Source organism: Dufourea novaeangliae, unplaced genomic scaffold (assembly GCF_001272555.1).
Source record: "Dufourea novaeangliae isolate 0120121106 unplaced genomic scaffold, ASM127255v1 scaffold21, whole genome shotgun sequence".
In the NCBI taxonomy this organism is placed as follows: domain Eukaryota; kingdom Metazoa; phylum Arthropoda; class Insecta; order Hymenoptera; family Halictidae; genus Dufourea; species Dufourea novaeangliae.
In genome coordinates this window covers 4,861,307-4,876,809 of record NW_015373910.1, presented here as the reverse complement: position 1 = coordinate 4,876,809, position 15,503 = coordinate 4,861,307, and the positions used below count along the sequence as shown (strand labels likewise).

The window sequence follows — 15,503 nt, the reverse complement described above, 5'->3', positions numbered from 1 at the left end:
ATAATCGAGCAAGGGTAACTAACGTCTGTAGCCCGAAGCGTAACGAGAATTCGCCTTGGAGGATAGGGAAGCGGATGAGTAAAGAAAGAAGCAAAGAAAAGAAGCCACGGTGTGTGTCGTTGTCTCGCCTGGAGACGATGGCAACGAGAGCTTGCACGGCCGGCATCCCGCGTAAGCTCGCGACAGAAGAAGAAAATAACAAAGGGGAACCGCACAATGCGTATCGGGGGTTTGCAACGGCGAGCGAATACCCGTGGAGAAGCAGGGGGGGGGGCGATGTGGCATTCTTGTATTTGCAACTGGTAGGTGTACGCGGGAGAACCAAGCAAACGTGCAACCGTGTCGTGACCGTAACGAAAGAGTAGTAGGAAGGGGGACAAGAGTAAGCGGGTATTGGTGAACGCTCGCGAATTGCCGCGCGCGCGCTACTACGCGGGCAGCCCGCTCGGCTTAATTTAGCCCCGAGCCCCCTTCGTAGTTATTCGAGCGCCGCCCGTCGACTGGCTCGCGCGGGACAGTTGAATCGCTCCCAGGGATTCGCCATCTTTTGTCTTAGCACAATGCCGGCCGAAGCACAAAAGTGACTAAGTGCCCGTAATACTCGCCATTATATGCCTCCTACCCGGTGCTACTTTTCTCCGCGTTTGCAACTCGTCTAGATTTCCCGCCTGTTGCCCCCCCCCCCTCCTGCATGTGTCCCTTCTGTTTTTCGCATACTCCTCCGCCTGCGCAGTTTCTTCCCTTACTAGCAAGAATCCAGTCGAATTGAAACGAATCGATCGTCGTGAAACGTCGTTGCGCATCGTCGATAACACGGTGATCTTCGTTGAACAAGCTTACACGGTTAGTTAGCGGCCCCGATGGCAATTTATAAACTCGTTGCTGGTTCATGGGGCAAAGAGAGGAAAAGAGAGAACGACTGGGAAAGACGAAACGGAAGGTACGGTGAAATGCGCGTCCGTTGAAAATTGATATAAACGCGTAACGTTTCGCCGACGTACCCAACCATGACGTATAGCGGACATCTGGTCAATCGACAACGTGCACATCCGTGCAACGAGGAATTAATTACGTTTTTGCTCTCGAACTTCTTCGTTTTTCTTTTTCTTTTTTCGAGGTTCTCGATTGCGGAACGCGAGCCCCCCGCCCCTGCGCGCCTCGTTTATAAACCGCGGACGGTAATCGTCATCGATTCTCCGTTAGCGACACTTTTAACGTTCTTAAGCGTTTTCACTGGGGGGTCCAGGCGCGCGGCATCCTTCGCGGTAATGGGTAAATTGCCGGCAATTCCGGCCGAGTCAGCGTCTCAAAGCTGTCCAGAATAGCACCGCTGAATCTTCGCGGAAACACCGATAACGTCTCGAGAAAGTTTCTCGTTGGTGGGGTACGCTTGGTGTTTCAGGGTAATGAGGGAGGGAGAAGAGGGAAATGAAGAAACGGGACAGTAAGGGAAAGACGAAGAGTTTCGCGAATTGTCTAACACGAGGATCGCGTCTCGAGCTTCGACCAAAGTAGCGTCGGGCGTATTCTCCCGTGGCGCGTTGCGAGTAACCGAAATTAATATCGAGGAAATGAAACCGATCGAAATCGACACCTCGTCGTTGGGGAATTTTGTCGCGACCGCTGGGAAAAAGTCAAAATCGTTGCTGTTCGAGATACTGCGGTATAAAAGTTCTTCCATTGCGTCGTCGTTGTGTCGTGGTCGTGGTCGAGCGACGAAATATATTCTCGACTCGTCCCTCGCAAGTTCGGTTAAGTTTCGGAGCCAAACGCGCGCGCGATATTCCGTCTTCTTGCCACGCAGTTCCTTTTAAACTTCATCCCGGGGACATTTTTTCCGCCCCGAAGCGGGCACCGTCGCGTTTGGCTTGAGCGTCACGTCATTTAATTTCCGGGGTCGAACTCGAAAGTTATTGGATTGCGCGCGTTCCTCGCAATTAGGACTCCGCGCGAGGTTGGCCAAAATTGTTTCTTTCTTGTATTATGCAGCGGGAAAAGTTTTATTGGATCGTCTCCTGGTTAAAGTCCGACGGAGAAAACTTGCCGCCCCCGTCTCCGTTGGGGATAAGCTCACCGTCGGGAATTTCGCGCGTAATTTTATTTTAAAAAGGGTAACAGTCCACCCCGTTTACATATGCGGCTGAACGATTTTAACGATCCGGCTCCGGTTTAATCGGCCAAACAACGCGCACCACGAATCGCGACTGTTGTCTACCACACACCTGTCGTCCAACGAAATCGGAATCCCCGTCGACGAGCCGATGTGTTCCATGGGATCGCTTTGTAACTAATCGATCCGTTCGAATTCCCGCCCTTCGATTCGATAAATTCTTTTTTTCAACCCCTTTCAACAACGACAATCGGCTTCGTTCGTCGCATCGACGATTAATTCCATGGCCTCGTTACCGCGAACAGCGAACAGGAAACGAATCTCCTCGTGGATGAAACAAATGAACGGAACGAGGTCGAACCGGCAGTTTCTTTGGTCCGTCAAAGAGGCCGCAACGGAGGAAAAAGAAAACAGAACGAAGTCTCCCCCCGTCTGGGAAATGGCGAATCCGGTATCTCCGCGGTTCTCGGAATCATTCGAATCCTCGTCCTCTCTCCGGGGGGCGACCTATCGATTTCACCGCGGAAAAACGGGCAAAGATGCGAGACAGCTTCGGGAACGAGAGATAAAGGGCGGGAAGGAAGCGGATCGAGAAGAGTGTCTGGAAAGTAAAACAGAGGGCGTTCGAGAGAAAGACAAAAAGAGAGAGGGAGAGATAGACAGATAGGAAGAGGGAGAAGAAAAGTAGGCGGTAAGCGGTCGATTAGAGAGAGCGTCTGATCAGGCCTATTAATCTCCGATCTGTCCGATACTATGCCATGAATTATGCATCGCCCGAGCAGACGCATTGATTTCACAGCCAGACAGGGAAATATTATTCGAATAATTCAAAGTAATGAGTACGAGAACGAGTCCGACTCCGGAGCGGTTTTCCAATCCCTCGGTTTTTCGCGGCAACGAACAGCGTCGATCCGATCAATTTCAGGTCTTGTCCGTGGCGTCCGGCCAAATGTTTCAGCAACAGAGAGAAAATGGAGAGGCGACAGGGGAGAGCAAGATAAACAGCAACACCGAATTTCTCGATGCAGCGATCATCGAGTTCCGAGTCGTAATCGCGAACGACGAAACTCTCGGCACACCACACACCCTCGTTGAGTTGTCCAAGATTCCAGCGGCCGATTCGATTGTCGATCTTATCGTGTACCGGCTGGATCGACACGACCACGCTCTCTTTCTCTCTCTCCCCCGACAATGGACCCGAATATATTCCGCTGTTCCAGGACTCGAGACCCTCGGTGTGTGCCTACAGTCCCCCAGACGAAACAACGGATTCATTGTAAAACGTCTGATCGAGGTATATTAGGAAAAAGAGAAAAACAAACGTCGTGAACGGAGGAGAAGAGAAAACGTCGGCGGATAGGGGAGGTTGAAGGGTGCAAAAGGGAGAGAGATACAGCGAGTGAGAAAAGGAGAGAAGAGAGAAGGTGGTACGGTGGATGAGGAAAAGGATGTGGGGGATGGTAGGGTTGGAATAAATCGGAGGAAGAACCTCCGCGTATCGGATATCGTCGATAAATCGAGACCCGTAGGGGTTTCCAGGAGATTAACGGAGAACTTTGTCGTGGCGGGTGCGCGCGCGGGACGCCACCAGAACACTTTTCTCTAATTCGATGGGAAGTTCCTACGGTCCGATTCACCGATGGCCGACTTCCGGCGCAGTTCGACGGATCTTGGTCAGCCAATTCCCGATTCGTTCCTCGAATCGGCCGCGCGAAACTTCGATAACGATTATTCCTCCCTCCAGTTCGTTCGGGTCGCCTCGCGACCGATGCTTCCCTTCGATTCACGTTCTCGTTCGCGCGCTCAGCTACCGTCTCGTGTACGCCAAGTACAGTCCCGTTCTCCAAAATTCCGTCTTACTCGAAACCATCTATCAATCCGTCCGTCGGAAGTGTACACCACCCGCGTTCCTTCCGTTTCCGAAGCGGATCCGCCGTCGCCGCCTCGCCTATATTTAGATTTCGTTCACTCGCGTGCACTTTCCGACTCATGAATTAATAACGTTCTTCGCGAGAACTCGTCGCGAATCGTTTTACGCTTGTTAAGAGAGGATTATTACGGGGACAGACGAGAACCGACCCGACCGGGATAAGTTTCCTGTACATTCATTCCGTAGAGTAAGATTATAACGGCGGAACGGATACAACGGGAATCGAGCCCCTGGGGCGGGCTGGCGGACGGCGACCTCGTTGAAACGACGTGAATAATGCAGCCGTAACCCGGTGACATTTCGGCGTAAGCGAAAAATATTTGTCCGATCTCTCGACGCGTCATAGACCGACGGAAATATACTCCCGGGCAACCTTTACTGGATCTCTCGGAATCCAGAAAAAGCGAGAGAGAGCCGGATCGACCGGTCACGAACGTGCCCGACCTATCCTCCCTGTAACATCCCTCGACGTTCACGTTCGCCCGTTAAAAAAAAAAAAAAAATTGCCTATATGCGGAGAAACGGAAACGTATTCGCTTGATGTTCGTGCACACCTGTCTCCCCAGACCCCGGCGTGTAGAGCGACGTCTTTTCGTCCTTTATAAAACAGGAAGAAGAAGACGAACGTTATCGTGGAACGTTTAAAAAATTACGTACTCTGCGAGCTGCTCGTCCCCGTTCGTTCTCGTTTGCTCAGCCCTGCAGCCGGCTCTCTCCCATGGGGTACGAGGAGGAGAAACGCCGGTGCGACACGAAACGAACGCCTCGTGCATGCGACGCCCGTTTTAACTCGAGATGTACACTCGGGATCTATCTCTCTTTCTCCTTCTTCAAACGCTCGCGTTTCTTCGCGACACCGTGTCGTCGACGGGAATCGCGCGATCCGTTCGTCCCAGACCGATATCGCGAACGACGACACCTTTTGCTCGTTCGTGCACGAAATTCGAACCGGTTGTCGCGTCTAAGCTCTTTCTATCTCTCTTCTTCTGCCAGTCGACGAAGAGGGCCGGGGATCGATTAACGGGAGGCGCGCACCTTCCCCCGAATCGAGAAGCAACGAAAGAACTTTGCCGATCGCGAGCTCTCTCTCGACTTTCTCATTGTTTTTTTTGTTTCTCGTGTTCTTTCGTAAGAAACGTATCCTCGTGTAAATTCCAACGGAATCGTTCGCGTTCGCGCGTTCACCGGCGATAGTCTGTTATCGGTGCACTCCAATTCGTCCGGATATTTCGATATACATGGCGCGCGCAAGATTTTTCCCATCGGAGGAATCAAGAGGCATTGTTACGGGAAACGATATGCGAGAGTTCCCTGGGTTCCGTCGCCGACAGGATAAATACGCGCGTCCCGTTTCGCCTCGTAACGCAGGAAGGAGACAACGTCGATACTTTTCCTTGTAACGATAACGGAAGCCTCGAACGCGCATTAAATCTCTCCCGTTCCCGTTCGAGAAGACGACGACGACGGTGTATAGAAGATTCGAGAGGAGACCACGAGCATGCAGCTCGAGGCTCGTTTCCTACGGCCTCGTTTTCATCCCTATCCTTCGGTCTTCTCACGGCTCGGCTCGGGGCTGGGCGTCTCTCGTTTTCCATAATGTCGGGGGAACGGTGCTCGAGTGTCGACCAGCACGGTAATCTCGTATCCGAAGTTTCGCGACGAGGGCGCGAAACATAACTCGTTAGAGAGAAGGACCTGGACGGAGGGTGGCGGAGATAGGTGGGTTGGGACCGAGTACGGGCGAGTACGGGGGGTGTGGGAGACCGGAACGGAGAAGAAAAGCGGGAAGCTCGAGGGGGGATGACGGTGGCGGGGGTAAAGTGGAAGAGGGACCGGAGATACGGGAGGGTTATGCGCGTGTAAAGCGAAACTGCGACCCGACAGAGAGACGATGTCTGCGGCACGCAAACACGCGCTCGCGGGGATCGTTCGTTGACGAACAGCCACGGGAAAAGAGGAGCTACACCCGGCTACAATTTCGGCGTTGATGTGTTTCGGTTCACAAACGAACAGAATCGTATCCAAGGCAGAGACGGAGGAGAAACGCGTCGAAATAATAGCGCGCGGTGTCCCCGTTGAACGAACGAAAATAGGAAACGAACGTGTGTCCAAACGCGAAGTTAATTCGAAAGTTTTAATAAACGCGAGCCGGTTCAGCTGCTGTTGCTGGATGGGTGGTCTGAGCGCACGTTAGTTCGTTGGAAGGCAGGAAAGGAACGAGAGCAACGGGGGAAGACCGCGAAACCGACGCGATATGTGCAATCCGTCGGAACTCGGAGGAAGGGAGTGGTTTCCACGGAACGACGGTACAAAGCGAAAGAGAGAAGAGCGAAGAGGATAGGGAAGCCGGGATTGCGCGTCCTCGCGAGCAGAGGGAAGGGGGAGGGTGAAGAGATACGTGTCGTTCGAAACGCGCTCGCGTATAACCCATTAAAAGGGCCGCTGTGCGTTTGCGAAACGCTCGGAGTCAAGGGTACATACGTCGTCCACGGTACTTAATCGCGTCTAAAACGGCCGCCCCCACCTCCCGTCATAAATCTTTGCGCGGAAACGAAAGTGCCTGCTAACAGATTAAAGCCCAGTACAGCCTCGATAGATCGGTGGCAGCGTTTCCGTTAATCCAGGGGTAATTTTCGCCCTCTCGAGTTGACCACGATCGACGTCTTAACCAACGGTCTTAACTACTTCTCCAAGAGTCGAATTCTAATGCGAGCAACGGTTACGGTGAACGGTGTTCACCGAGGAAAAGCTGCTCCCAAATGGACGTCGGCGAGTGTAGGGTTTTCCTTTTCTTTTTCTTCGCTGGATCCGATGCGTCGCATCTCGCAAACGTCCGCGGAGAATTTTACGAAAACATCGAGTCGACGAGCTCGGTTCCCCGAGCCCGTACGTCGTTTCTCCGACGTCTTTGGGCGGAACGGTTCGTTGATTTCTCGATACTCGGTAAAGGCGCACGAGAGAGCAGCCTCGACTCGACCTTGCGCGTTTACCGAGCCGTCGGGGACGATCGAGATCGAGGGGTGGACGTGACGGTGGGCCGTAGCGGAGCGCGGAGCTACGTGTGGGAAACGTGCTAGGAAATATGTATGCGCGGACCTGATACCGCGGCGCATACAAGATGCACCGCGATAAAAAGTGCATTTTCGGCCTCCCAGAGGGGATCGCCGTAGTACCGTCGACCCGTCGCTCTCCGACCTCGTGGAACCTACCCCCTTCGCTTTTCCCGTTAATCCTTCCTACGTCCGTTTCTCTCGTTCCCTCGACGTGGTCTCTCTCGTCGGCTTTTCTTCCGACGTCGCGGCGCCGATCGATGAAACCGCGTGTGAACTTCAAGATCGACGGAATCTCGAGCGTCCTTGATCGTCGGCGAGATATAGAAAATAAAATAGACGACACGTACGATCGTACGTATGTACGCGTCGTCGCCTGTCGTGCTTTCGAACGCGAGGGCGACACAGTCCCAGCGAATCGGCCACTTGTTGACGATTCGCGGCAGACGATTGGCACACGCCTATAAATTAACTCCGGGGACAGGTTGGACCAATTAATCGGGAGGAGCAGGAGGGGGGAATCGTGGTGGATACCAAGGGGGGTGAGTTGAGCGGGGCTACGCGTCGTAAATCAACCGACAAGCAGCGAGTGAGGACGACGAACGGCGTTGCGCCTCGTTCCTTCGACCCGTTATTGCTCGTCGACGAGGAGGAACGGGCCGGCGTATTATACATACTTGTTGATACGTTGCACGACGAGCATCTCGACGACTTCGAAAGAATTTTTACTATTTCCGCCCCTCGATAACGAGGCGGTGTATATCGATCCGTATACGCGTTTCCACGAATGGAGCAAACATCAGCCTCTTACGGGAAAAACGCTAAAAGATGGCCCACCGGCGTCACACAGTGGAACCGCTCGTTTTCAACCCGGTGTCTCCGTCGAAGACGGGTTAGGGCGACAGCATTTACGACGGGGGCAGCGTAAAACCGGGTAGATCGAGCTGCCACGGAAAGAGATACGGTAGTTCGGTCGTGTATCATATTCGCGTACGTTTTACGACAGGCGGGATGCATCTTTCTTCTGCCTCGTCTCACGGAAAGGAGGAGTGGCTTGGATTCCGCGCTCGAAGGAACGCGTCGGGCCGATCGTGGTGGATCCAGGGACGTTCTTCGCGTTCGTCGATATCTCGCGGGAAACGGTGCACGGGTAGAGTTTCGCCGTCGAACAAAGAAGAATAAGCGAAAAAAAGGAAGCAACGGTAACGAATACCGCTGGAAGTACAAATATATTCTCCCGAGGAGGGTGAAACGGGTCGGAGGGGGAGAGACACGCACGCTGAACCGGGGGGAAATCGTAAAATTCACGAACGAGCCTCTCGATTACTCGTCCCGATCCGAACAAAACCATCCAGGGCTAAAGTCAATAACCGGAAACGATCTCGCCGTAACGGGAGATCCGACGAGCCTACTCACAGCCGACTCGGCGGAAAGAGTAACGCGCCCGAGACGGCTGGAGGAAAAGAGTCGAAACGCTCGCCCGCCGAATACACGGAGACCTGGTGGTTCGGAGTAACCTTAATTATTTTCTTTCCTCTCCGTCGTTCCCTCGTCCCATCCACCCTTCAGACGAGCGCTCGGTCAGAAGTCCACAGCGAGCTCCCAAGAAAATTACAGGCAGCCTCGATAAATATTAACTCCGTAGCCCGGAAAGGTCGTGAAAGCTACACCCTCGAGTTCGGTCTCCCGTGCCCCGGCCCTTCGCCTTCCTCCACCTCCACCCCCTCCCAGCCCCGTTCGTCGACAGGTTACCGTTTCAGACGGTCAGGTTGCTCGTAGCCGGGTGGTGCAACAGGGCTCGAGACGACGACGGACGCGAACGAGCGACAGCAGACGAGGAGACCAACGGAAATGAGGAAGAAAGAAGAGGGACACCGAATAGTAGAAGAGGTTGCCGGTGCGACGGGCCGGAAAGGATGGTCGATACGATTCTCCTGCAGACGCGGAACCGTCCGTCGCTGCTGTTTATTCGGGTTAAGCACAGACTGCACGCGCGTTTAATTCGCGGAAACTCCTCCGGCCGTTGCGTTCGTCATCTTACAACCAGGATGGATTCGTCGATGTATTTTTTTCGTGTACGTGAACGGACGATCTGGATTAACTTTCGACCGGTTTCCAGTGGCTTGTTCCGTTGAAACAGCAGGGGTCGATTATCGAGCGCGCAACGTTCGCCACGCTTCGTTTAGCCACCATAGCACAGTTACACGCTGAACGCAGTTCCGCTAATTACGGGGAACATATGGAGGTATGGTGGACAGGATGCTCATACGACCATCCTCTGGTAGCCTGTCTTCGATCGAATCGATATTCAGCGTCGAGACGTCCTAATCGACTTTGTGTTCTCGGCGAACGGAAGTGCTTGAGTTGTAAATTACGTATACGTTCCAGATTTGTCGGTGAATTCCACTTTTACATTCCATTCCCTTCCCAGTCACTGTAAAAGCCGTTACGTCCATCTTTCGCGGCGACAGAATTATTTCGGGGATAGAACGAAGACGAGAACGGAAACGACGTGGAGACAGGGGCGAGAGGGTAGGACCGGTGAAAAGAGGGGAGGAGAGAGTCGATAGTCGGACGGTACCGCCAATAAGGAGAACGTACGATTTCGCTCATCCCTCTCGCGAAACAGGTATTTCGAGCAGGGACGCAATTTCCGAACTTGGTCCCGCCTCGCGCTGGTCGGATGGCGGTCCCTTCCTCGAGTGCTGCTCCGATCGTTTATCGGCCGCGTGGCTCGATTAATGAACGGGGATAATCGATTTGCGCCAATCTCGTAGAAGCCACCGTCCCGAAAGTACAACGTCTTTGATGACGTGACCACCGCAAATCGTTGGAATCGACGATGTACAGCCGCGGTTTCCCGGCGAAAACAATTTCACTGTCTTCTCAATCCGTTGCAAAACCACAATGGAATTTATCGTCTATACCTACGAACCTGAAGGTAGGAGGACAGGGGGTGGAACGGGGGAGATTCGCACCGCAACTATTTTCAAAGGAGCACCGCAATCGGGCGTGTAAAGGGAACGAGATATTTCACAACGATCTCTCCGGGTGCGTCGAAATCGCCGATCCAGCGTTCTCTCCGCGGTCCGGGATAGAGGCAGGCGGCGACTGGCAACCGGACCGATAATCGCATCGGTCCGATCCACTCCCCATTCGCTCGTCGCTTTTTAATCGCTTCGACTCGAACCCAGCAGCCGCACCGTCGAAAAACACACATCGTCGAACGTGTGCCAGCTCGAAGACGCGTCCCGCCGATAAAGCCTGACGTTTCCATATCCTCGTCCCACACGCCCAACCCCTCGGTTTGTCTCCGTCCTTCGGCGTCGAACGACCGAGTTTCGCTTTTCGTTCGGGAATCGGACGGAAAAGCGATACCGTCCTACCGGGGAGTAGGACGTGTACGCGAAACATCGAAAAAGAAGAGTCGGCTTTGATCCGGCCACGGGTTCCCTTTCGACGTCGATCGTTCTCCTCTCACTCTTCGTCTATATATATATATATATATCTGTCTCTCTTTCCCACGCTCTCGTCGCGCCACGGCACGGACCAGAGTACGCGCGCGGTTAACGATTACCATTATCGTTACCGTAACGAACGAAATTGGCCATCGCGTCAGTTTCAGTTTGCGGAACAAAGTGAGCCAAAGTGGAGTGAGGGTGAAGGGAGAACGAGGCCTAGGGAGTCGGGAAAAACGATTATCCCGTTACGTTTTCATGCCAGGCGATGGAACCGCGGCGCATCCCGCAACGGCTGCGCGAGGATAGGACGGCTAGGGTTGGAATGTTTGCGCTTTCTTTCTCGCAACGTGGAGAGGAAAGGGGGGAGGGGAGATATCGTACCGACGAATCGTCGGTAAAAGGAAAACGGTGGAAAGTTAATTTCTCCTCCGTTTTTTTTTTCTTTCGCCTCGTTCCACCGCCCTCTTTCACCTCTCTTTTTTCTATCCGCGAAGATTTCCCCGCGGAACGCGTTTACAAACGACCGAGCTTATTATCGCCTCTAAAGCGACTCTCGAATCCATTCACGTGGAACGGCCACTCGCACCGACCGAGACACGGAATAATTGTTTCGTTCGTCGGCCCTTGCCTTCTTCGTCATGTTCCAAGGCTCTCTCGACGGATCAAATTAGGAACATCTCCCCGAGTCACCGTGGCGATTATTCCAGACGACGATCGAATCGGAACGGGCTAGCGCATTCATGGATGAATATACATACGATATATTTACGGAACTTTGACTCGTCCGTGGATTAGGCGTGACAAGAATCCGCGGGATCTACCACCCGATCGTCCCCTCCACCGTTCACCCGAAAAACTCGAATCGATCCGAAATCCGGTTAACGCACGCTCGTGACTATTTTCAATTTGCCCTACCGAGAAAACTCGAGCCGCTCGATCGGAAATGGGACGCGTTCCCCGGGACCGTGAATACTAACAACAATCAGAGTGGAATTAACTATTGTTTCGTATCGATCCGCGTTCGCCGTGTCTGGCTGGCAACGGGGGGCCGGATATTGATAATTACGCGCGGGACGCGCGGCGTTGCACCGAGTATCGTTCCAAATGACAGAGAGAGAGAGAGAAACGGAGAGAGAGAAAGACAGACGTCCACAGAGAACTGCAGTACGATAGACAGAGATAAAGCAAGAAAGTGAGAACGTTCGAGGTGTCGTATCGCGGCAAAAAATCGTCGTTAAGGTTAAGAAATTGGACGGGAACGAGCTAGCTCCCGAGTCACAGGCATCGTCCGATGAGGGTACGATACTCTCGATATCACCGTGGATAGATCTCGACGAACTCGTCCTCTCGATACCTTTGAATTCCATCGAACGGAAATGCACCTCACCAATATCCCACGAGGAAAATCTATCGAGCGTGTGCCCACGGTATCGGATCCGTATCGTAGGAAAAACAAAAAATACTCCGATCGATGCAACGTCGAAAGCCGATGATCGGCTTTCTCATCAGCGATCGTGGGCTGCTGGGGTTGGCGTCGCTCGACGCCACTCTCGCCGCGCGCGTCAGACCTTTCGTTCGAGTGGCGGCCGCGTGCGTTTTGCACCTGCTCGGCTCGCAACGCGCACGCGCCCAGGTACACAGACCCATACCGGCGCACGGACCTAAACTGGCGCGACGTCGAGCTTTCGTAGTCGGCATCGGCCATCCGCGACGCGAACTTTCACTCGGAGACGCTCCTCGCCGTGCCGTGTCGTGCCGGGCAGCGCCGCGACACGTCGCGTCGCCGTTCAACACGCGCAACGCTTCCGAGACACGCTGTCCGCACGCGTCGTCCGCATCAAGAATCCACCTGCAGTAAGGATACCATCGATACCACACGTTCGAACTGTTCGGTATCCTCGTCGCCTTCGTGATTTAAATCGTTCTCGAAGAACGTTCTTTCGGTACGTTTTCCCTTTCTACGCGTGTATCCCTTAGCTGTCGATTTCGTTTTCGTGGATACGATGATCGTCGATCGATCTCTTCTCGCGTCACGGTGACCGCTCTTAATCCTAATCATATAACGATCGACGGATTTAGGAGTCATAATCCAAGCGCAATTGTCATTACTTCGTCGAGTTTTTTCCCCTGATACCATTTCAACGAACGTAGATCGTGACGTAGATCGATGTTATCGATCGTGTGGCGTGTAAACCGGCATCTATGCGAATATGGCAACAGATCACCCCGAATTCACCGTGGTCCCTCAGCCCCCAACCCTTCTTTGAATGGATCTGAAAGGGAATAGTCTCGGTCGAATCAATACGCATTCGCGTCATACAGTTGGTAAAGGAGGGTGACGGGGGACAAGGTACAAAGAGAGTGAACGAGAAATGGATAGAACGGAGAGGAGAAGGAATGAGAGAAATCGTATCGCGTGCGTGTCCCTAGTCGACGCGAAAGGGGGTAATTCTTGTGCACGTGTCGCGACAAAGAAAAACAAAGGGTCGCGCGAACGAACAGGGGTAGGTATCGTCCGGTGACACCGGTCAACCAGGCCCGGTTAATAATTCGGCTGTCGTCTCGATCCCCTCGGTATACCCTACGACGTTTCTAGTTTTAGCATCGGAGAACTGTCTCACGAATCTCAAATTTTCCGTGAATCACGACGCGACCTGGATCGTTACAAATATTACCCGATTATTTTTAGATGACCCGCGGGATTCGTCGACGAACCTTTCGCTCGATTTCCCGACCGCAGGATAATCCAGGGACTGAACCACTCGATCGCGATCGATTAATCCGGCAGAAGCACGCGTGTTACGCTCCACGAACGTGAAAGACACACACGTGGTCGGGTTCCCAGTCGAAGAAGCTACGGAGCTTTCGGCGAGATTGCAACAAGTTGCATTTAAAAGCCGTACCCTCCGTACGCCGGGGCTTGCCTTTCCTTTTTCTCTTTTCTTCTATCCCGCGCGGCTTTTCCTTCCACTGTCGTTGCTCTCTGTTTCTCACGCCTTTCTCTCCTCGCCCTTGCTCTCTATCTTTTTCTCTTTCACATTCCCTCTCGTTCCATCGCGGTTAGCATTTTCTCACCGAGAGCGAAGGTGTTCACCTCAAGCGAAAAGACGTCGAATCGTAAAGTCGCCTGTTTCGGGAGCAGATTCCGCGGCTATTCGAGGGAAAATACTCTCGGCATTTTCTCCAACGATATCCGACTCTCCAGAAATTCCCACCGTACACACTCGTTTCGCTGGGCCGGAGCATTTCCCGTGGGTAATTATCAGGGTGAGGGGAGATGGAGCGAAATAATTTCAACCGAGACGGACACTGGCTGGACGGAAATCGGACTCGCGAGTGCCAACGTCGTACATCCTTTTATTTTTTTCTCCCTTTTTACCTCCACTCGAATCTCCTCGAATCCCTCTCTCTCTCTCTCTCTCTTTCGCCCGACGCGACGACGGATCTTACTTTTCGTCGACGCTGCGATCGTCGTACGAGATTCGACTGAGAATTACCCGTCCTCCAGAGAGAGGAGAAGCCCGGGGTCTGTCTCGGTGCCAAACTATCGCGGCGACCCCCGCTATCGGACTGGTAGATCGGATGACGCGGCGTTACTCAAAAATCGCGCAAACTTCGAAATCCAACCGTTTAAACGCTCGAAAACACTATGGAGCAAAGTCAGCCAGCCAGCGGGCAAGCCATCCATCCAGCCCACTCGACGAAAAACACGACACGTAATACCAGCGAGGATCGAATCGCAACGGTGTTTCTCTCGGTATTTTTCTATCGGTTTTCACGCCGTCCCTTGTATCGTTTATCCTTTCCTAGAATCCTTTGAACAGGATTTGGGACGAGGATCGAAATCGTTTTCGAGCTCCCAGAAGTACGATCGACCGGGAAGAGGCGCGAGAATTAGAACAGTACGAACATAATCGCGCCGGTTTAAATAGATTCAACACGCTAGGCGACGAGGAACACCTCCGTCCATCAAAATTGGCCAACCCACAGCAGCCTCTTTGATCGATGCATCGGTTTGACCTATCGCGACTTCCCCTCGACCCCCAGTGATTGTGTGGAAACGTGCGCGTGTTTAGATTTTCAGCGACGTCTGTCGTCCGTCGAACAGGACAGTGAAGTTGCTGAAGTCGAACAGAAAGAAAGAAAGGTGCAGAGACGCGCAAGACACCTGGGAGCGTTAAACGGTCGAGAACGAAGAGACAGGTGAAGCGTGAAAGGTGACGAAGAAGCCTGCTCGAGTCTCGGTGATCCCGATCGGCGAGGAAGCTACCGCGAGAATCCCGAGGATGGATCTCGCGATACTCTTGCTCGCCGTGCTTCTCAGGCAAGAGGGTGAGTACCAGTCGATCCACGTGTATCGAAAGGATAAAAACCGAAGGGCGAAAATCTAGTAGTCGAAACGTGCGAATAATTTTTCTTAGACCGCTGAGACTGCGTTCTTCGAGCGAGTTGAGTATAAGGGACGGAGCAATTCACCGAAATCACATCTCGCTATATAGCCGTATCTACGCGAATCGAACTTTTCCGCTTTCCGTCGCGGATGAGCGTACTAGATGGCTTACCTAATTTCAAAACGACCCGGCTTGCTCCTTTTCCTTCCTCCCCCGGCTAATATCGCTTGCCGCTCTCTGAGAGTCGAATAATCTTACTGAACGAGGGAAGAAGGGTGAGATTACGAACGTCCGAAAGGGATGGTCGCCGCGAATGCTGACTCCAGTTTCGTAGCGCTCGCCACGGGGAACCGTTTTAAAAATGGCACTCTTTCTAATTACGTTCCGTCGTTCTTTCCGCGTTATCGCGGCGTTTCCGAGAGGGGGTGACCTACGCGAACATTGCGGCGGGAAAAAAGAAGAGGGATTGTTCGGGCAGAGTGAGGCCGAAAGAAGGATGGAGGGAAACGAATAATCAGAGGAAGTGGTAGAGAAATGGTGAAGTAGAAGAGAGAGGAAGGA

The 15,503-nt window shown here is 53.1% G+C and overlaps 1 protein-coding gene across 1 annotated transcript in view; it reads left to right on the top strand.

Moving 5' to 3' along the window:
- Positions 1-14,837: 14,837 nt before the first annotated feature.
- LOC107193919 (cell adhesion molecule 2-like) overlaps positions 14,838-15,503 on the top strand; it is a 34,344-nt gene continuing 33,678 nt past the window's right edge. The window contains exon 1 of the mRNA XM_015583458.1: positions 14,838-14,883. Within this exon, the coding sequence (XP_015438944.1) occupies positions 14,838-14,883 (46 nt within the window). The remainder of the gene's footprint in view (positions 14,884-15,503) is intronic.